Here is a 21743-nt window from a genome sequence, read left to right on the forward strand (position 1 = left end):
CTGTCAGCTTGTTCCCAGGCGGTCTGAGCAAAGGGGGGCGGGGGGGGGGGTGGGCGGTGAGAAAGCAGGGGCTCAGATCCTGACACCAGAACAGTGTTTCCAGCTCTGCCATTTGCCTACGGCCCCACCTTTCCACTCACCAACCCGTGTCCAACCAACCCGCCTTCCCCAACCACTCATCCATCCATCCCCTTATCCATCCCTTCACCCATTCCCTTATCCATCCATCCCCTTATCCATCCATGCATCCATCCATCCATCCCCCATCCATTCCCTTATCCATCCATTCATCCATCCCCTTATCCATCCATTCATCCATTCCCTTATCCATCCATGCATCCATGCATCCATCCCCCATCCATTCCCTTATCCATCCATTCATCCATTCCCTTATCCATCCATCCCCTTATCCATCCATCCCCTTATCCATCCATGCATCCATCCATCCATCCCCTTATCCATCCATCCATACATCCTCCATCCATTCCCTTATCCATCCACCCATCGCCTTATCCATCCATCCATTCACCCATCCATCCATTCCCTTATCCATCCATCCATCCATTCATCCATCCATCCATCGCCTTATCCATCCATCCATGCATCCATGCATCCATCCCCCATCCATTGTTGATTTAACCATTGGTTCACCTAAACATCAGTCTGCTCATCTTCCATCCATCTACTCACCCACTCACTCACCCATCCATTTACTCACCTCTTCATATTCATCCACTACCTGTCATCCATCCATCTGCCCACCCACCCACCCATCCTGTGAGCACCTGACCACTCTGGGCCCTCCCCTCCCCTCAGGGAAGGAGCTGGGGGTTAGATGTGGCCCCTTCTGCCCGAGGCGTGGGTGTGGGGCTGTGGGGCTGGCGAGGCCTTGGCCGCGTGGAGCAGTCTCGGAGGGAGTCCCTGGCCAGGCTGACCGAGCGGGCGGGGCCCCTGGGCCTCTGGCGCGGCAGCCCCGCCCCCTTGAGCCCATCACACTGCCGTGTGCATTCAGCCATTCACGGGTTTGGAAGGAATTTCCAAATCTCCTGCCATCTGATCGCGCTTTGAGTGTCTGTGGGCGAGGTGTTTGCATGTAGTGGATCTTGGGTCAGGGAGGGTGAGGATGGCCCAGGGGGGCCTCAGCTGCACCCTGGAAATGTCTGGAGAAAGCAGGAGGGGGGTCTCCGTGGGCCGTTCTGAGTGTGGGCCCGGAAGGATGGGCCTGAGATTGGGAGGAGGGCCCCCTGCAGGGGTGGGGTGGGGAGGACTAGGTCAGGCGGGGGCTCCGGTGCAGGGCGTCCAGGTGACTGGGAGCAAACACGGCACAAAGAGGTAAGACCTGTCAGGTGCTTTTCCGTGGGGCTCAGGGGAAGCCACGTGCGCGTGAGCTGTGCTGACACCATCTCCCCTTGCCCACCACCTACTGTGGTCTCAGAAGAAGGCACGTCTACGCAGTGGTGTTGGCCACTGGCCAGGGGGAAGCTACTTGGAGTCAGAGGCCGACAGGCGGGTGGCTTTGTCCTTGTTCCTCACCGTTTCACGCAACAGACACGGGCAGCTGGGTGGGCCAGGCGCCGGGCAGGCCCCGGCAGCCAGCGCTCTGCGCCCCTCCCATCCGTGTCGACGAAGCATTGAGGACGGACGAGTGTGCGGTGGGACGAAGGAGGCCCCAGACGACCCACAGGTGGCACAGCAAACTGTCCTCACGCACACGCGCCCCTGTGACTGCGGCTTCGTCGCCCCCAGCCGCCGAGGTCCTGATCCCACCCAGGAGAGAGGGTGGGGACGGAGCCAGCGCCCGGCCCTGCGCTGTGGGCTCCCAGGACCTGCCTGCGCCCAGAGCCCGCCCGGCACCTGTTGGCTGGCACTCCCGGTGGCGGCCGGCAGCGTCTGGCTCACAGCGTCGTGTATTTATGGGCCCAGGAAATATTCAGTCATCACCACGCAGCACTTCCCTCCTGAGAGCTCTTCAGGTCCACGTTTCCCCGAAGTGGAAGGCAGAGGAAATAACCACTTCATCAGCCTCCGGCCCCGCAGGGGCTCCTGCCCTCGGGAACACCGGGGTCCCCCCCCCCGCGCGCGCCCCCCCCCCAGTGTCAGAGGAAGTCCCCTACATTCACCAGGAGGAGCGCTGGAGGCAGGTGACAGGCAGCATCGAGCTGGGGACTGAACCCCAAGCCCCCGGGACAGGCGAGGGCGCGGGAGGGAGGGAGGTTCCCGGGTGCACGTGGTCGGCTCCGCGCCCAGCTGGTTCAGGTGTCGGCTCTTCTCTTTTTTAAATATGTTCTCAGAGAGGAAGGGAGAGGAGAGACAGAAGCATCAGTGATGAGAGAATCATCGATCAGCTGCCTCCTGCACACCCCACTGGGGATCGAGCTGCAACCCGGGCCTGTGCCCTTGACCAGAATCGAACCTGGGACCCTTCTGTCCGCAGGCCGATGCTCCATCCACTGAGCCACACCGGCCAGGGTTCAGGTGTTCACTCTTAGACGCACTTTTTCAGGAGCGAGGATCCAGGGCCGTGGAGCCGGGATGGGCCTAGAGTTAGGAATGCGCTGGGAACATCAGTCCTAGCATCCCGCGTGCGAGGCCCTGTTGGCACCGGTCTCCTGGGAGGGCTGGGGGGCATCCGGGGGCGTCTTGCGGGCCGTCTGTGGTCGGTGTGTGTCACCTGCAACCCACCAGCCTGAGCCGCGAGCCTGTCATCTCATTGAATCGTTGCCGACGGGGATCGTGTTCAGCAGCTCATAGGGGCTCAGGAGTGAGGACTTGAGCTCACGCTGGCGACACGAGTGATGGCGCGGTGAGGAGTCAGGAGCGGACCCGGTTTCGGGCCTTGGGACCCAGGTTCGAATGATATTGTCAGAGCTGAGAGGGAGGCCCCTGCTTCTCTGTGCAGCAGGCAGGACCGGGTGGGGGTGGGGCGGGGGGCAGACCTCCTCGGGGCGCAGATCACAGCATCATGCAGGGAGGGCCCCCGGTGCGAGGCTCAGGAGCAGAGGCAAAGACCGGGAAAGACCAGGAGGGCCAGGCTCGGCCCCTGGAGGCCCAGCAGGCAGCAGGCTGGGGCGGCGTCCCAGCCGTGGGCATCGTGGGCACCCGGTGGTCTCAGAGGCTGGGCCGGATTGCAGAATGTCTGCCGCCCCAGCCAGGAGGCCCCTCGGGCTCCAGCCTGCTCAGGGGGGTGGGGGGCACATGGCCTCGGTCCTGCAGCCGGAAGGAAGCAGAAGTGGATTCAAGAGGCGCCCTCTTGACCCGCCGCCGGTGCTCGCGCTGCTGCGCTCATCCTGATGTTCGCGGCTTTCGTGCTAATAGGAGCGAAGCCTTTCGGGGTCCGGTGGGCATTCCAGGCCACCCACCAGGTTCACCCAGAATCCCTTGCGAGGAGGGGCTTGGTGAGTCTCCAGGTGGGACTGCGGCCTGGGGACGCCGCTGCGTGTCTCCCATGCGTCGCCAGCAGCGGAGGCAGGGCTCTCTGCTCCCCTCCCCCCCCCAATCCTGGGAGGACCCTCACCACCACCTCGGGCAGCCGGTCTCCTCCCCAGGGACTCTGGTTGTTGACGTTCGCCCGGGTCACGTGCAGACACCCATCTACCCCAGTCCCTGCTGCGCTCGCTGATGGCACGGACCCTGAGGTGTGTGTGTGGGAGGAACATGGTCCCTTTGTCCACCCTCCGTCCTTCTCTCCTGGGGTTTGGTCCCTCAGTGGGGAGGACGGGGAGGAGGGGGGGGGAGGGCAGCCACAGCAGGAGGTGGGCACAGGACCCACTCTGCTCAGCCCCCGCCCCCCCATCCTGAGTCAGCACCTGTCCCAGCAGCCCTCACAGGCTCTGTGGCTGCCTCGACTGGCACTTTTTATTTCTTTGTGTGGATTTGAGTTACCGACTTTCTGTTTCAGCTCGAAGGCACCCCTGTGCCATTTCCTGTAGGCAGGTCTGCCAGCAACGCGTTCTTCCAGTGCTTACCGGTGGCATCTCACTGCTCGTGTGCTTTTGAAGGGTATGTCGATGGATACCAACTCCTGGTGGACGTGCTTTTGCTGCAGCGCTTTGCACGCGGCCTCCGTGGCTTCATTGAGGGGCGGGCCGGTCACCCTCTCGAGGGGCCTTACACGCGATGCGCTGCTTTCAGGGTCCTGTCTTTGTTGTTGACTTTCAGTAGCTTAACTAGGGCGTGTCCAGGCGTGGATCTCTCTGTGTTCATCCTACTCGGGATGGCTTAGGCTTCTTTTTCACCAAATTTTGGAAGATTTTGGCCCTTGTTGCCTTAGAAGTACTTTCTGCCTTTTGCTGTCCCCTCCTAGAACGCCAAGGAAATAAGTGGTTGGTCTTCGGTGATAGTCTCACAGGTCTTGGAGGCTCTGCGTCCTTTTTTGAAAGTTATTTTTTCTTTCTGTTCCTCGGGCTGGGGAGTCTGGATTAGGCTCTTGATGTCCCGCGATTCTTTCTTCTGTGAGTCCCAGCTTGCCGTGGAGCCTTGCCTTGGGTTTTTCGTTTCAGTTACTGAACTTCTCCACTCCCGGGTGTCTGTATTTTAATGGGAATCATTTCTGTCCCTTCGCTGATACTACTGGAGGCTTCCCTTTCACGCTTTATTCTTTGAACATATTTATTTATAACATCTTCTCTACTAATTGCTGGCTTCTGCAGGGACGGCGTCTATTGACTGCTTTTTGGGCCATACTTTCCTGTGTGTTTGTGTCTTGGACTTTTCTGCTGAAAGCTGGATGTTTAAGATGCTGTAACATGGCATCTCTGGAAACCAAACTCCCCGCCTCCTCCAGGGTCTGATGCTCCTGCTGCTGCTGCTGCCGCTTTCCTGGACGAATTCTGTAAAGTCCGTTTTCCTGGTCATGTGTGGTCGGGGGGTCTCTGCCTGGTTTGTTCAGTGGTCAGTGCATTGTTGGATAGAGTTTTGCTTAAACGCCTTGAGCCAGTAATTCTCCCAGACTTAGTCAAGGGGACCAGTGTGTGTGTGTCGGGGTACACAGTGCTCTGGCAGGCTGTGTGCAGGGCCACCTTCGCCTTCACTTCCCGCTCGTGTGGGGTGTCAGGGTCAGCCAGAAGTGAGCGATGGGGCCGCTCAGTGCTTCCTGGCCACGTGTGGCCGTGTGTGTGTGTGTGTGTGTGTGTGTGTGTGTGTCCCCGCCTCCCGGGCTCGGGCAGACCTTTCCAAGGCTCCCACTCCCCGCTTTTCCGCCTTAGATTTGTGGCAGCGCCTCCTGCTCCGCGGGGGGTGCCGCTCCAGGCAGCTGCGGGATTAAAAAATTGCCTCTGTTTTCAGCCAAGGCCCAGGGGACGTGTTCTCGCTGAGCGAGGAGCGAGGTCGGGAAGACCAGCGTGGGGCTGGCTCTCCAGGGGCCGCCATCAGGCCGCGGCCTGTGGGCTCCAGCCGCCTCTGCCCCGTCCGCGGCTGCGGGGTGCGGTGTCCACAGCCTGACCCTGGGCTGCTGGCGTTGGAGGCGACCCCGGAGCTGGGGTCGGGGAGCCGTGAGCAGGACAAGCTGGAACACCGACACGCAGCCCGATCTCCCCGAAACGTGGCCATCTTTCCTGGGCAGCCCCTCCCTGGTCAGTGCAGCTCGCTCCTTCCCAGCGTTGGAGAGCTGGTCGGGACCCTGCCCGGGCGCCCCTGGGGTCCCTCCCCTCGCTGTGCCCACGGTGGCTGCCCGTCAGGGTAGGTCCAGCAGCAGTGGGCGGGGGGGCGGTGGACGGAGGGGACCATGCAGCAGGGAGAAGGGAGACTGCTCCTGCCCCAGCAGGGCCGGCCCTTCGCCCACCTGGAGGATCCACCCGCCACGACCTGCATCACCGCAGCGAGGGCCGCGGGGCGTCTGGGTCGCAGCGCTGAGGGTCGGAGTCTCGGGGTCGCCACTCACGCTGTGGGACGGGGGCAGGTCCCTCGCCCTCTCTGAGCTCGGTCTGCTCCAGGAACACGGGGTGCGGGCCCCCCAGCAGCTGCCTGCTGCGGAGGGAGATTCCATGAGACCGCCCGGGAGAGGAGACGGCGCAGACCCGGTCACCTTGGCATCTCTCCGGCGCGGACCGGGTCTGGCGCTGCGCTGGTTTCCGGCTTTTTCTGGGTCTTTGTCATGACGGAGACCCCCAGAGACCCGGTTCCCTGGTTGGCCTGCTCAGCTGAAGAAACGGCCCGTCTCCTTGAAGCTGAGGAAGAATTAAAAATGATGCGTATGGAGAGTTTTTACTGGCACTGCCACGGCCTAAACATGTTCTTTTAAGTGGAAAACAGAGGCTACGACTGGCGCCTGTGCAGCTCGCTGTGGGCCCCGGGCGGTTTCAGGAAAGGGGTGGGGGGAACGCACCCCACGCCGCGGGGCTGGGCCGCCTCCGGGCTGGGCACGCAGGGGAGCGTCCCCGCTTCTGGCGACTTAAAAACAGTGTCTCCCCCCCCCCCCCCCCCGGGGGCAGGCGCTATTCCCAGGACTAGCAATTCATAACCCGGAAGCGTCTGAAAAGCAGAAAGTGAACGAGGGAGGTGGCTGGAGGCCCAGGAGATGCGTGAAGGAGGCGGTGGGCGTGGAGTTTGCATCGCGGTTCCGGTTCTGGCTCTGGTCTCTGAAGGTTAGGGGACTCGCCCAGGGCCACGCGCCGAGCAGGGCGGAGCGGAGTGGGTGTGGGTGTGGGTGTGGGTGCGGGACTGGTCTTTCTAACAGGAAGGGCACTGATCACGAGCTCCCGCGCCCTGGCTGTGGGTCCCCGCGGACAGGGGTGGCCGTGGGCGCTGACGGATGCAGGACACTCACCCTGCGGAGGGCGCTCCGGGCAGGAATGGGTCCTCCCTGTGTGGCTGGTAGGAGACGCGTGAATTAGCGGGGCTTTGCTGTTGGGGGCCCTGTGGGCCATCCACACCCCAGGGGACCCACCCCAGGTTCCCCCTCGCACCAGGCCCTGAAACGGGTGCAGGACCCAGAGCCCAGCTCCACTCGTGGCCGCGGCTCTGCCCCCCGACCCCTGTTTGGTGGCTCTGTCATGCGGACCCAGGCCCATTCCAGGGTTCTGACCCCGAGCGCCGGGGCCGGCCCGGAATCTGCAGGCTGACCGGCCCCCAGGGAGCCCCCTGGACGCTCCAGGCCGCACCCCGGGGAACACGGGCCCGGGAGAGCGCGTGCTGGCACCTCACCGGGAAGGGCTTTGGCAGGTGGGAGGCCCGGGGCTGGCGTGGGAGAGGCCCACTGTGCGGACTCGAGGGCTCGGCCCCGGGCTGCGTGCCTCACACACCGTGCCCACCTCCCGGCGTGGAGAGGCGTGGGGGTCCTTTGCCTGTGACGGATGAGGAAACTGAGGCTCGCGTGGCAACGCGACTCAGTCACGTCCGGCCAGTGCAGGGCCCCCAGCTGTCCCCTCCGTCCCCGGGGCAGCGGGACAGGCTTTCCTGCCACTCGCTGGCGACTCCTGCAGGGCCCCTGGGGGGCAGTGCCGGGGACAGGCTCGGACGGGACGGGTGGGCAGGGGTTCGGTTCCAGTGCAGTTGTTGTTACCAGTTGTTGTTACTCACCCGAGGGTGTTTTTCCATTGATCTTGAGAGAGAGCAAAAGAGAGGGAGAGACAGAGAGAAACATCGATGTGAGAGAGAGACATCGATGGGTTGCCTCCTGCACGAGCCCAGACCAGGCCCGGGCCGGGGAGGAGCCTGCAACCGAGGTCCATGCCCTTGGCCAGCATGGAACCCGGGACCCTTCAGTCCGCAGGCCGACGCTCTATCCGCTGAGCCACACCGGCCAGGGCCTCACTGCAGTTGCAGGCCTACTGCTCGCTCTTGACCTGCGAGGCCATTTCTCTGAGGAACGGCCTTTCCAACGCTGGGAAGGAGCGGAGCTGCACTGACCAGGGAGGGGCTGCCTAGGAAAGATGGCCACGTTTCGGGAAGAACAGGCCGCGTGACGGTGTTCCAGCTTGTCCTGCTCACGGCTCCCGACCCCAGCACCGATGGCAACGTGCGGGTTCGGGTGCCGACGCGGCGGTTTCTGCGCACCTGGCACTGTTTGTCAGGGTTCCCGAGCTTTGCCAGGGGGCCCCGTTCTCATGTGAAAGGGGAAACTGAGTCAGGCCACGGAGACCTTCCCATGGACTGAGCCCAGGTCTCTCCCCAGGCCCGTCCTTGGGGCCACCGTGGCCAGCGTGGCCTCCCCGTGGCCGCATCTGGGAGTCGCCAGCGGAGCGCCTTTCAGGTGGGAGGGGCCTCTCCTGCAGCAGCCGCGCCTTGGTTTGGGGGGGGGGAGGGGCAGTGTGGGGGGGGGGGGGCTGAGTGTGCGGAGCTGAGCCTGAAGGAGAGCTGGCCGCGCGGTGGCCAGTCCGCTCCCCCTGCGGGCCGGCTGCCTTGGCCGAGGCTGCCCCTGCCCAGGGCGAACGGCTCCGGGACACCGAGCCGCTAGCAAGACAGATGCAGGCCCGCCTCCCGGTCCAGCGGCCGATCCTCACCCGCAGGCAGCGGGGCAGCCGCCTTAGTCCAAAGGGCGGCCCAGCTCCTAGAGATGGAGCGAGGCCAGTCCCATTCGCAGGCGCCTCCTGCAGCCGGAGGGAGGCCGCGGCCGGCTCTGCCCCGGGCATGGGCACCCCCTTCTCCTCCGATGCTGGGCACAGGCCGGGATCCCCTGACAGCAGGCGCTGGGCGACAGCCTGTCTGTGCCTCACTTTCTCATCTGTGACCCGAGGTGCTCACAGGACGCCCCGCTCTATGCCCCCACTTCTCTTAGGTCCCTTCCTCTGTGGCGGGAGGTCAGGGAGCTGGTTAGAATGCAGAGGCCCAGGCCCCGGGCCTGCTGGCTCAGGACCTGCCCGTCAGCGACACCAGCTGACCCCACCCGTGAGCCGTGTTGGGGAGCAGGGCTTCCGACGCCACCGTTCCCCTCTGCCCCAGGAGCAGGTATCTGGTGGAGAGAATCACTGAGCGGCGGCCTCCTGCAGGCCCCCACTGGGGATGGAGCCCACAACCCGGGCGTGACCTCCTGGTTCATAGGTTGATGGGCAACCACTGAGCCCTGCCGGCCGGGCTCTCTTTCGGTTCTAACAGCCCCATTGCCTTTGGCCTCTCTGGCCCTGTTGACACCCCCCCCCCCCCCCCCGCTTGAATCACACATTTCACAAATGAGGACCCAGGCCTCCTGCCTCCAGGTCGTGGAGATCCCTGTGTGCCCGGGGGCCTCTAAGAATTCAGAGCCGGCCAGAGTGAGGGCAGGACTCTGCCCTGTGGAGGTAGGAGAGGTCTGAGCAGAGCTGGGCAACTGGCAGACCAGGGCAGGGGCGGGGGGAGCCGACGGCCAGGGCTCTCTGTCCCCCCTCGGGTCTCCAGTGTGAATCCCGCCTTCTCCCTCTCGCGCCTCCACGGTGATGAGCCCTAAGGGGGACCCTCCACGGCAAACAGGAAGAAAGCCGTGTTTTAATACTTGGCTGCACCTCTGTTACCAGAAGGATCCATTGTGCCTGAGTGGGCCCTGCTGCGAAGCTGGACTTAAGGCTCCTCATTCTGCACACTTCTCAGCAGTCAGCCAGGTCTTACATAATTCCACGGACTTCATTTTCCGACTCAGATGTGCTTCCCCACATTTCCTTGTAGTTTCTTTTGCGGGGCATGCACCATGAGTGGAGGGAAGGAAAGAGAGGAAGAGAGAGGGGGATTTATGGGGGGTGGTGGTGGAGACCAGAGGAGACACAGGCTTCCGTCAGGGTCCCCCACAAACCTCGGCTGCAGGGCCCCCAGGCGGGCGGACAGCAGGGACAGAGCTGGAGCCCAAGGAGTCTCCCGTGGGGCCCACAGAGACCATAGTTTGCCCCGTTTCTCATCCAGGCCACGGAGGTAACAGCGCTCACCACGCACAGGGCGTCCCTCCCCCCTGGGAGTAAGTGACCCCCGGAGCCCAGCATTGTAGCTCGTCCCTCACGACTGTTTGCGGCCACCACCACCACCACCACCATCTTGTTGTTGTTATGGGGGTATTTGGCCAGGGCGGCCGTGGATGGATGCTGACTTCTGGGGGGAACTTGCCACTTAGCACGTTGTCTCCGGGAAGGATGAATGGCTCTTCCCCTGGTTGGATGCGGTCCCAGGGGAAGGGTGGGCTGTGGGCGGTGCTGCGGCAGCCCCGGTGTGTCCGCAGTCCCCCGAGCTCCCGCCAGAGGGCGCCCTTGCATCTCCCGTCCCCGGCTCCCCTGGCAGGAGGCGCTTGAGCCAGCGGGCCTGTGGGCTCGAACCATCATTTCCGCCCATTCAACTCTTTATTGGCCACACGGATGAGCCTCAGCAAAGCAAGTTTATTTGGTGGATGGAGGATTTCCAAGGGCATGGCTCCATGCTTCCGTGGTTCCCAGCCTCAGAGGTTGATGGGGGGCGGGGGGGTGGTGCTGGGAAGGGCTGTGTCTGGATGCCCAGCGCCTGCTGGCTGTCTCACTCAGGGAGAGCTGACCCTGGTGGATGCCTCCTTAGAGCCCCAGCAGCCGGCAGCCGTGAGAGATGGGGCCCTTCACCAGCTCCCGGAGGAGGAAATGGGCTGGCCCTCCACCCCCACCTGCTGCTCAGAGGGCTCAGCAGGGAGGCCCTGGGCCAGGCTCTTCCCCACACTCCTGCCGGCATCTGCACCCTCCGGTGGCTGCACGCAGGGCCGAGGGCTGGAGCCTCAGCGTTCTCCCCTGTGAGATGGGCTCACACATCCTGTGGGTGGAGTTCCCGTCGGGGATTGTGGGAAGGGGCCTCAGTCTACCCAGAACGGCCCTGCCCCCCTGGGCGTGCTCTCCCCTGTGAGATGGGCTCACACATCCTGTGGGTGGAGTTCCCGTCGGGGATTGTGGGAAGGGGCCTCAGTCTACCCAGAACGGCCCTGCCCCCTGAGCGTGGCCCTCCTCGGTTTTGGGGGGGTGGGCAGGAGGACCTCCGCTGCTGGGGGAGGCGGTCAGCGGGTCATGTCACCTCTTGTTGCCTTGGTTTGTGCATCTGTGAAATGGAACCAACTGTGGGTTCAGTGACGGAGGGAAGGCGAAAGGGGGCTGGGTGGTGGGGAGCCCCACGCTGCTGCACCCCTTCCTTCCCTCCAGCCCCTCCTGTTCTCTCCTTTCCCTTCCTGCCATTTCAGGATGCCTCTGCTTGAGACAAACAGATGGTCTGTTTTGTCTTGTTTTGTTTGGCCTGTGCCACATGTAAAAATGTTTAATTAGACACCAATTAGATCCCACATTTTCAAAACTCCACATTCCCAGCTTCTCTTTTGAAATCAGGTTGCCTGCCCCGCCCCCCCAACCCCCCAGCCCCGGCCTCCGTCTGCCCACACCCTGCTCCCCGCACCTGCGGGGTCCCCTCGCCCCGCGGACAGGCCAGGGTGGCTCCTGTGAGAGACCGAGTTGGGTGCAGGGTGTTTGCGCTGCGCAGTGCTCTGTTACCCACACAGACGGCTGCTCATTCTTCGTCGTCACGCCGAGGCGTAGGGCAGGCTGAGCCTTCATCAAGTGCAATCCAAACACTGGCTGAAGCCAGAAGATTCCGTGGGAGACCATCCGGAAGCCTGCGAGGGGCTGGCTCGGGGGGCTCAGACACGGGGTGGAACGTCCCCACCTCAGGACGTGCTCCCTGTGGGGGGCCCTCCTCGGGGTGCTGGCTGACTCAGGGCGCCGGCCATCGCACTCCGGGTCCCTTTAGCTCCCGCAGGAAAGCCCACAGCCCAGTGGCTCAGGGCTGGGCTGGCGGCCCAGTCAGAGCCGCAGGAGGCAGCTGCCCGGAGGGCGCGGAGCCCAGGCCCTGGTGCTGGGGCGCGGAGCTCAGGGGCGTCCTATGGCAGGAGGGGACGCGGGCCAGGGCGGCCGAACCGGGCACCCGTTTCAGATGAAAGAGCGAATGCAGGAGCGCGTGGTCACCTTCACCCGACTCTCTTTTTAAAAAAAAATGTATTTTTATTGATTTCAGAGAGAGGAAGGGAGAGGGAGAGAGAGAGAAACATCAATGGTGAGAGCGCATCATGGATCGCTGCCTCCTGCACGCCTCCTGCTGGGGATCGAGCCCACAACCTGGGCATGCGCCCTGACCGGGAATCGAACTGTAACCTCCTGGTTCATAGGTCGATGCCCAACCACTGAGCCGCGCTGGCCGGGCACACCTGAGTCTTAATAATCGCGTGTCGCTCTGCTCCTCCGGAATCTGAAAGGGCCCGATGGGGCGGGGGGAGGGGAGGGGAGCGGAGGGGGCGAACCCCAGGACCAGCAACAACACAGCTGCCAGGTGCCTGGGAGGTAGTTCCCGGAACGTGTGGAGCCGGCTCTGCACTGGGAACCGCCTGCAGGTACGGCGCTTCCCAAAGCCCTCAGCTGCCTCCCTTCCGGACCCCCTCCTCCTGGGGGAAGGGCGAGCCGGGGGCTGACCGCAGGCTGAAGTGGGAGCCGGCCAGGAAGCCTGGGGGCTGGGGCAGCTCTCCTCCCACCTCCCTCCCCAGCGCCACCCTGAGTCACCCCTTAATGCGATTGGTGCCTGTTGGACTCCTGGCCAGCTTCTGCCCTACCTGCCACCCACACCTGCACCTGGCCTTCCAGCTGCTTCCACTTGCGGAGCGGGGAGCCAGGCTGCAGTGAAACTGGCAGAAGATGGGGAGGCCTGGGGAGGGAAGACCGGGCAGGGTCCCTGTGGGACTCAGGACTCACACCCGCTGGCCGGGTGCCAGGGTAGTCATGTCCACAAACGTGCAGCAGCCCCAGTGGGAGTTCACAGCCGGGGGCTCGCCGCCCGAGGGGGCATCGCAGCAGCTCAGGAGGGTCTGGCCAGAGGCAGCGGAAGGAGGCTGTGTGTGTCCGGTGCCTCCATGTCCCGTGCACGCGTCGCGGCTCTACTCCACCTGCGCCTCGTTCACGCAGCTCCAGTGAGCCCCCGGGCTCTGCGGGAGGGACCCGGGCTGCCTCCGTGTTCCAGGCAGGTGCCTGTGAATGTCGGATGTGCACGTGGCTCTCGGCGCAGTCTCGGCAGATCCCGTGAGCAATATAAACCCCCGTGCTTACCCAGGTGTTTCATGCTCCTGAACCCAAAGGCTCCATCTGGCATCTTTTCCTTCCAGGCAGAAGAACTTCCTTTATTTTTAAAATATATTTTTATTGATTTCAGAGAGGAAGGGAGAGGGAGGAGAGAGATAGAAACATCAATGATGAGAGAGAATCATTGATTGGCTGCCTCCTGCACGCCCCACACTGGGGATTGAACCTGCAACCCAGGCATGTGCCCTTGACTGGAATCGAACCCGGGACCTTTCAGTCCACGGGCCGACGCTCTGTCCACTGAGCCACACCAGTGAGGGCAGAACTTCCTTTGGAAGTCATGCCATGCAGATTGGCTGTTAGCAAATTCTCCTTAATCTGAAAATGTATTTTGCCTTCATTCTTAAAGGATATTTTCTCTGCATAGACAATTCTGGGTTAGCAGCCTTTTTCAGAAAGCTCTTTGAAGGTGCGATTCCACTGTTTCCTGGCCTCCACTGTTTAGGATGGGAAGTAAGCAGAACTCACACAGCTGCGTCCCTGTATGTGACACATTGTCTCTCTCTGGCTGCTTTCAAGATGTTCTGTCTTTGGTTTTCGGCAGTTTCACTCAGACGTGTGGCTTTCTTCGTGTTTATCCTGCGTGGGGTTCGCGCAGCTTCTGGAATCTGTACACTTGTGTCCGTTACCAAATTTGGCTCGATCCTGACTTTCTGGTCTTGGTCTCGATTTCCCTTCTACGAAGCCTTGCGTGATTGCCCTCAACTGTCGGAAGCTTTGCGTGTTTATTTTTATCTGCGTTCCTCTCTGCTCTTCAGATTGGGTGCTTTCCACTGGCACATCTTCCATTGGCTCTCCCTTTAATAAAGAGGCGGCGGCGACAGGAGTGAGCACCGAGCTGGCCTGCAACGTGCAGCGTCCTTGGCTGGCCACTGTCCGTGCTGGCCGTTCACCGTCTGTGCTGGCCCACGGGGGGCATGTTTGGTCTTCTTCGTCGGGCTTGGTGCCTTTGCAGTTTTCTTTGTAGCAAATGGGCTGTTTTTCTTTTTTTAAAAATTTTGTGTTGCTCTAAGAAGAACCGTGAAATGGCTCCCAAACTCTTCTTCCTCTCCCAACGGAAATGCTACAGATCACCACCTCCCCCCACCCCCAGGCTTCAAAGGACATTTCTCCACCGATTCCTCCCACTCTCCTCTCCCCTCCCTTCTGGGCAGATTCCAAACTCATCCCAAGGAAACCACCCAGGTCCCCCCTACTTGTCTGCATTGGTTGTCTCTCTTCCTCTCTAACCCTAACCCCCCCTGTCCCCCCGCCCCCCCCCCCCCCATCCCAACCTCCCAGGGAAACTCTCCAGCCCCTCCCCATTGAAATGCCCCCAAGCCTGACTCCCCTCCCCGTCCAACCTCACGGGCCCTCCGGTCACTGGCTCTCCCTGTGCTCTCTCCCCTTCCAGGTTACGGGCACGCGGCCCCCGGCACGGACGCGGGCAAGGCCTTCTGCATGTTCTACGCGGTGCTGGGCATCCCGCTGACGCTGGTCATGTTCCAGAGCCTGGGCGAGCGGATGAACACCTTCGTGCGCTACCTGCTGAAGCGCATCAAGAAGTGCTGCGGGATGCGCAACACCGACGTGTCCATGGAGAACATGGTGACGGTGGGCTTCTTCTCCTGCATGGGGACGCTGTGCATCGGCGCGGCCGCCTTCTCGCAGTGCGAGGACTGGAGCTTCTTCCACGCCTACTACTACTGCTTCATCACGCTCACCACCATCGGCTTTGGGGACTACGTGGCGCTGCAGACGAAGGGCGCCCTGCAGAAGAAGCCGCTGTACGTGGCCTTCAGCTTCATGTACATCCTGGTGGGGCTGACGGTCATCGGGGCCTTCCTCAACCTGGTGGTCCTCCGGTTCCTGACCATGAACAGCGAGGACGAGCGGAGGGACGCCGAGGAGCGGGCGTCGCTGGCCGGGGCCCGGAACAGCACGGCCATCCACGCGCCCGAGGAGGCGCTGCGGGGCCGGGCGCGCTGCAAGGCGGACGGGGACCTGCAGTCCGTGTGCTCCTGCTCCTGCTACCGGCCACAGGGCCGCGCGGGGGGCCGCCCCACGGGACACCAGAACTCCTTCGGCGCCCAGCTCGGCCCGCAGTACTTCCACTCCGTCTCCTACAAGATCGAGGAGATCTCCCCGAGCACACTGAAGAACAGCCTCTTCCCGTCGCCCATCAGCTCCGTCTCGCCGGGGCTGCACAGCTTCACGGACGTGCACAGGCTCATGCGCCGGCGGAGGTCCATCTAGGGGCGGGCGGGGGCGGGGAGGGCCGCGGCAGAAACCGTCACCTGTCACGTCACGTTCCATTGGCCCCACTCGTCTTGCTTTTTGTTAACTTTTTATTTTTATTTTTACTGATTTCAGAGAGGAAGGGAGAGGGAGAGAGAGATGGAAACATCCATGATGAGAGAGAAGCATGGATTGGCTGCCTCCTGCACGCCCCCCCACTGGGGATGGAGCCCGCAACCCTGTGGGGGCCTGTGCCCTGACCGGGAATCGAACCCTGACCTCCTGGGTCATAGGTTAACTCTCAGCCCCGGAGCCATGCCAGCCGGGCCCCACGTCTTTCCTCGCTTGTTTATTTATTACCCTTTCTCCGTCAGAGGTGTCCTGTCACCGTCATTCCTTCCTGTCCTTCCTTCTTGGTTTCCTCTCTTGGCCCCCTTTCCAGCCGGACGGAGCCCGCCCAGGCCTCCTCTGAAACGCGCATCTGAGCATGAAGCATGGGGTTCTTCTTCCTCCTCCTTCCTCACCAGCGACACATGCCTTACATCTCCCCCCGGCCGGCCCCTCGCGGGGTGGCCTCCCCCGGACAGTGTGACACTGAGACCACGGGACACAGCTGAGACGATACCCAGCCCAGAGCTGCACGCCAGGCGGAGCCTTAGCGCCCACCCCCAGGGCATCCCTGACTGGCGCCTCTTCCCTCTCCAGGGAGTGGGTGGCTGTGTGTAGGTGTGTGTGTGCCTGTGTGTGTGTGCCTCTGTGGCTGTGTGTGTGTGCGTGTGCGTGTGCATGAGCGGGCGCCATGCGACGTGGAGGAAAGCACAGGTATTCATTTCTTTTCTCCATCCTACAGTTTTGTTAATAGCCTGCTTCTGGCTGCTTCCAAACAACCCAGGAAAACAAAACCCACGAGATTTTGATTTATCATCTTGCCAAGTCGAGCATGTTCCGCGAGCAGCCTTTCTCCCCGATGCGTCATGCCCATACTTTTAAAATGCTAGGTTCTAAATTATATTAACTTATTTCTAGGGGGCGGGTGGGGTGGGCAAGGCGACATGGATCATTTTAGCTTGCCAGTTAAAAACATTTTTTTAAAGCATGTACTCTGTTAAACTGGTATGCATTCTCAACACAAGGAAAAGCTATCGGTGGGACCATCCGAAGCCAATAGTACTATTACTTTATTACAGACATGTTTAGTTTTATCATCTCCAGTTCTAACAGTTTACCATGCGACTGGAAGCGTCCGGATAATCCGGGAGCTGGGAGGGTAGACCACTACTTCCCTCTTATTTCTCTGATGGTGGTGGGCATGGCCATTGGTGCAGCAGCCACCTGAATGAGTGAGGGTCACAGTGTGGGGTGCGTGGGTGTGAGTGGGTATCAGTAGGTCAATGTGGGTTCTTTTCCTAATTAAGAACAAAAAGACAGGGCATTCCTCGTTAACAAACCTCTCTCTATGTATATGTACTCCAGGAAAGCCTGTCTCTAACTGCGTCTGATTGTAAATACGGGGGCATTCGTGTTGGTCTCAGGAAGGCGGAGAGGCAGGGAGCCGCGTCTTGGCCTGCTGGGGGCTCATCAATCTCAGGGGACAACTTTTCCGAGAGGGGAAATTCCTCCCACTCTCACTAGGGGGCGACCTCAGAGGACAGCTAGGCGCCGATGGCCCCTGGAGGCCCTTCCAAGGACAGCCACGCCAGCCCTGCCATTCCCACAGTCACCGCCTCCTGCTCCTTCGGCTCTGGGCGCAAATGGGCTTTGGCTGGATTGCGCGGTAGGTGCCGGGAGCCCCGGCGGGATCCTGGGAAGAGGAAACGACACGGTTTCTGAAAGGAACCAAATGCCGCCAGTCCAAGCCTTTGGCCCATAGCACTGACACCCAGCACACAAGACCCCTCTGAACAGGCACGCACTCCATGCTACATCCATGTCACATCCATGTTCCATCCCTGTTAAACACGGCCCCTTGTGCAGGGCACAGGACCTGGGAAGGATCTCAGACGCTCTGGGCCTAAGGGGACAGATCTGTCTCCAGGGTCTGTCTCTATTCTTTTGTGTCTAAGATTTTTTTAAAAACCGTTAGGGCTCTAAAGCCTTGCAGAGTAGAGACAGTTGCTCTTTTTGACCTTCCCTCCCCGCTCCCGGGAGAGAGCGCCGGCTGCAGGGGCCGCAGGGCAAGGCCGTCCACTCCCGTTCGCAGAGCCTCTGAGCTGTGCTGGCGGCTGTGGGCAGGAGGTAGCATTTCTCCTGAAAATCTGGGTCAGCGTGGCCCTGGGTGTGTGTGTGTGTGTGTGTGTGTGTGTGTGTGTGCATGGGCCCATCAGGACTCGGCCTGGATGTTCGGTCAGCGGCCACACTTGAAGGTTGAGCCACCAAAAAAAGAGAACCCAGAGTCATTTGACTTGGCCGGTCCTGGGAGCTGGGGAGAGGGAGCGGGAACAGTGTCACCACCAACAATGGCCTCCTCACGAGAACCAGAGCCCTGGGCAGAAGTCCATTTCCTGGGGTTCTTTCTCGACCTCACCTTGGTAGAGGCAACAAAAAAAGAAGAAGACATCTATTACCATGATGTCCCCCCCCCAAATTTCTATTTTGCAAATTCCAGATTTACAGAGAAGTGGAGCGAGTGGTAGGAGGGCCTCCTGTGGCCTCTCGCCCGACTCCCCAGCCTCCGGCACTCCGCCTCAGTGGCTGCCTCCTCTCCTGCCGCCCCGCCCCCCACGCACACTCAGGAATTTGGAGGGTGAAGGGATGCATGCACCTTCAGGTGGTGCCGCCAAAGAAAAAACTGGTCTCGCAGGAACAAGAGCCTCCTCTCAGATAACAGTGCCGGTATCCCCCTAAAAACTTACATTTCACACAATAGCATTTATTATCTAAAATATAACCCATGTGTACGTTGCCTCAGTTGTCCCCCAAAACGTCCTGCAGAATTGTAGGTTAATCTGAGACCATCCGAGAAGGGCTGGTACATTGTGTTGACGCAGCCCCGCCCCGTCTGGGATGTTCTCCCTCACACTTTTGTGTTGACGACATTGCCATTTGCCATTTGGAAGAGTCGGGCCGCTTCTGGCTCCCTCAGGTTGAGTTTCAGGCAAGAACACATTGGCCATGAGCGATGCGTTCGATATGGTTGTTTGTCCGGAGACCTCCGCGACGGCCTCTCCTTGTGGATCAACGTGTCATGTGCAACATCCTCCCCTGTGAGAGATGCCCCCCGATGCTGCAGCAGCAGCGGTGCCCGGCCCTGGACACCAGGTCTCCTCAGTCAGCCAGAGCTGACTGCTGTCTCAGAGTTCCCACTTGATCTCCCTTCTGTGCTCACCGTCAGCAGTCTGTCCCCCAAACGCCTGGCGGTGGTCCGGCTAGGCACACACAGCAGGGGCAGGTGTCACCCGCAGGGGCTTTGTAAGGATCCCTGAAAGCCGGTCGGGGTGCGTGGGCACCAGCAGCTTCTAGTGAGGGGCGGTGGTGCTGAGCCCTTGCTATCATTAATAATGACAACCTGTAAGCTTGTTGTCACGCGGTACTCTTGGACACTAAGGGCTATCTTTTGTGGCCGCCGTCTTGGAGATACTTTCTCTGGCAAGTTCTACATGACCACTCGGTCTGACAACATAAAGCAGTCCACCTGTGTGGCCTAGTGACCTTCCAATTTGATCAAGAAAATACATCCATGCAGCGTCCCACCTCTGAGCCTTTGCCTGTGCTGTTCCACCTGGAAGGTCCCCTGCTGCTTTTCAGCCTGGAGGTGGGTGGGAGCATCTCCCCCATCTTGCCGAAGCCTCCCTGGCCCCCGAGGGACTCAGTGAGGCCCTCCTTGGGCTCGGTTGTCCTTTCTATCGTGGACAAATGGCCTGGGAGGCAGACTGATGGCCGGGCTGGGAGCAGCAGGTGCTGGCTGCACCCACAGAAGGAATACGGACAGGCAGATCCCCAGCGCCTTGCCTAGGGGCGCTCACCACTGTCATCAGGGCCTTAACTCCAGCAAAAGCCCCGCCCACCCCTGGAAATCCATGCACATCCGCATGACCAAAGCTCATTGGCCCCCATGGGCCGGTCCGAGGCACGAGGCTGGCAGAGCTGAGCGTGCCCCGTGCAGTAGGGCCACGGGCTGTCCACAGCCAGGCACTTCTTGCCAAGTGGTGACTCCACACTTGTGCCACTGCCCCTGCAGGGTGGTCCTGTGCTGGGATGTGCTGCATGCTTCTCTTGCAGCTAGGAGAGGCTGAGTGGTGTGGGTGTGCGCAGTGAGTGACAGGTCCCCTGCCCCTGCCCAGTGGTGATGTGGACACAGGCCAGGGCAGTGTCTTCCTGCCTCCGTGGTGCAGCCTTGGGAACGGGCAAGCTGGCGCTGCTCCAGGTGGCACCTCACACCTGAGACCCGCTGTAGCCATTCACAGGTGGGCGGGGGCTTGCCTCCCTTAGCCCGTGTGCCCGTCTCTAAGTGAATCTACTGCACGAGTGGCTGTGGGAGCTCCATGCGATCGCAGGGTGAGGCCCCCGGAGATCCCGAGTGTCCCCTACACGGGGCGCAGGGCCCAGCCATGGGGGTGGGACCCCCTCCAGTCTGTACTGCCCGCCCGGGGAAGTAGAGATGAGAGGGCTTAGGGAGGATTGCCGTGCTACCATCCCTCATCCCGGGATGTGTCCATCCTGAGCCTTGGTTTCCCCATCTCTGTGGGAAGGATCTGGAAGCATGGCTTGTTCCAGAAGGACAGGGTGAGGACCCCTGTGCCGGGGATGCTGCCTGAGATCTGTCTAGAACTTTGTGGGGCACCCAGGTTGGCAGGGAATCAGGGAGGCCGTGGTCTGCCTGCTGCCCACCCCTCCTCGCCTGGTGACCCTCGGTCCCAGCCAGGGGAGTCTGGAGGGAGGGCAGGACTCCACGTGTGGATCTCGCTCTGGCCTGTCTGCTGGCCCCGGGCAGTTCCCTGCAGGCCTTCAGCGCCCAGAGGGCGGGCTGGGCTGAGGAGGGAGGCCCTGGAGCTGGCGACATGCTTTGGCCCTAAAGACAGAACCGCAGCCTCGCTCTTCCAGCTCCTCACATCGCGGGGGGAGACCTCAGGGCCTGGGCAGCCCCAGCCTTGGCTGCCCTTCCTTCTGCTGTTCTCAGGCCACGGGGCCTGGGCGCATCCCTTCTGCTGTCACAGAGAACGGGCTGGCCGGGCGGAGAGAGGCAGGTGGGTCCCCCAGGCTGGGAAGATGAAGGGACTCCAATGTGGTCGTGTCTGGGGCGTTTGATTGACACTCGGTGGGTGGCGGGTTTGGAGGCTGCATTGAGGCGGCCCAGGGTCCCCGAGTTGGGCTGCTCCTCCCTCTCGGGCATCGCATTTTTCAGGTACAGACTCTCACACCAAAGAATCACGTCTGCTCAGCTCCTCTGACCCCCTCTGTGGTTCCCCGGCCCGGATGGCAGGTCCCCAGGGACCAGGTGCCTTGGGGGGGCGTCTTCCTGCGAGCCATGCCCACCTCTCCCCGGGCAAACCCGGGAGCGTCTTCCCCGGCAGTGGAGCAGCAGGTGGGGATGCCACGGTGGCGGGCGTGGTGCCCAGGGGCCCCTCTGCGCAGGGCCCTTCCGGCCAGTGATTCACAGACATTCAGGCGCCTGCCGCCTGCCGGCCCGTGGGCCGGACTGGATTGTCCATGTCCGTGGCCTCCCGAGGCCACGATCCCAACGGACCACGTGCTTCCGAGGCCCGGAGACAGGGCCCCGCGCAGGTGCCGGACCCGAACCGCCGGCCGCGCGTGTCCGCGAGCTGAGCGCTGGAGTCGGTAGGACACAGAGGTCAGTGAGAGGGACAGCGCGGACGGCGGGCGCCCAGCGGAGCAGGACCCCACAGCACGGTCGCCCGGTAACTCAGTGGCTCCCAGAGGAGCACCCCCTGCAGCGGGCGGAGTGCGTGTTCGTTCGTGCGCCGCAGGGAGCACGGGGGCCATCGGGCTGCCAGGGCGGAGAGGCCAGGGCCCGCGGGGCAGAGGGCGCAGGGGATTCGGGGACACGGTTTAACCGGGAAAACGACTCCCCCACCGGAGGCCGGGGGCCATCCCTGTGCCCGGTGTTGACAGGTTTGCCATGAAACACACGTAGGAGACACAGGCAGGGAGACACCAAGGACAGCGAGCTGACCTGACGGACGAGGGGGAGCAGCCGGGCTCTCCCCAGCAGGCCGGGCGGCGCTGCCTCCCTCGGGTGTGTGACCGGAACTGGAGCCACCTGTGTGCTGTGCCTAAGACACCGGCAAGGAGACCAGCGCCCCCTGGGACCAGGCACAGAGCTGAGCCTGGAATGAGTTCTCAGCTCCCACTGAGGTTGATGGGCAGATACGCAGGGGTTCCTCTGGGGGCGGGGCGCGAGGGGGATCCTCACGTATTCACTGGGGGGGCGTGTGTGCGCTGACTGGGCCTCGTTGGGGCTCTGGGGCGCTCTCTCTCTCTCTCTCTCTCTCTCTCTCTCTCTCTCTCATTCTCACATTGCTGGTATTTTTGTGGCTGTGTGGTTGGGGG

General features: G+C 61.9%; 1 protein-coding gene across 1 annotated transcript in view; it reads left to right on the forward strand.

Moving 5' to 3' along the window:
- KCNK9 (potassium two pore domain channel subfamily K member 9) overlaps nt 1-15442 on the forward strand; it is a 35420-nt gene extending 19978 nt beyond the window's left edge. Inside the window, exon 2 of the mRNA XM_036337601.1 lies at nt 14413-15442. Coding sequence (XP_036193494.1) covers nt 14413-15254 — 842 coding nt within the window. The 3' untranslated portion in view covers nt 15255-15442. The remainder of the gene's footprint in view (nt 1-14412) is intronic.
- The last annotated feature ends 6301 nt before the right edge of the window (nt 15443-21743 follow it).

Source organism: Myotis myotis, unplaced genomic scaffold (genome assembly GCF_014108235.1).
Source record: "Myotis myotis isolate mMyoMyo1 unplaced genomic scaffold, mMyoMyo1.p scaffold_m19_p_16, whole genome shotgun sequence".
Taxonomy (NCBI): domain Eukaryota; kingdom Metazoa; phylum Chordata; class Mammalia; order Chiroptera; family Vespertilionidae; genus Myotis; species Myotis myotis.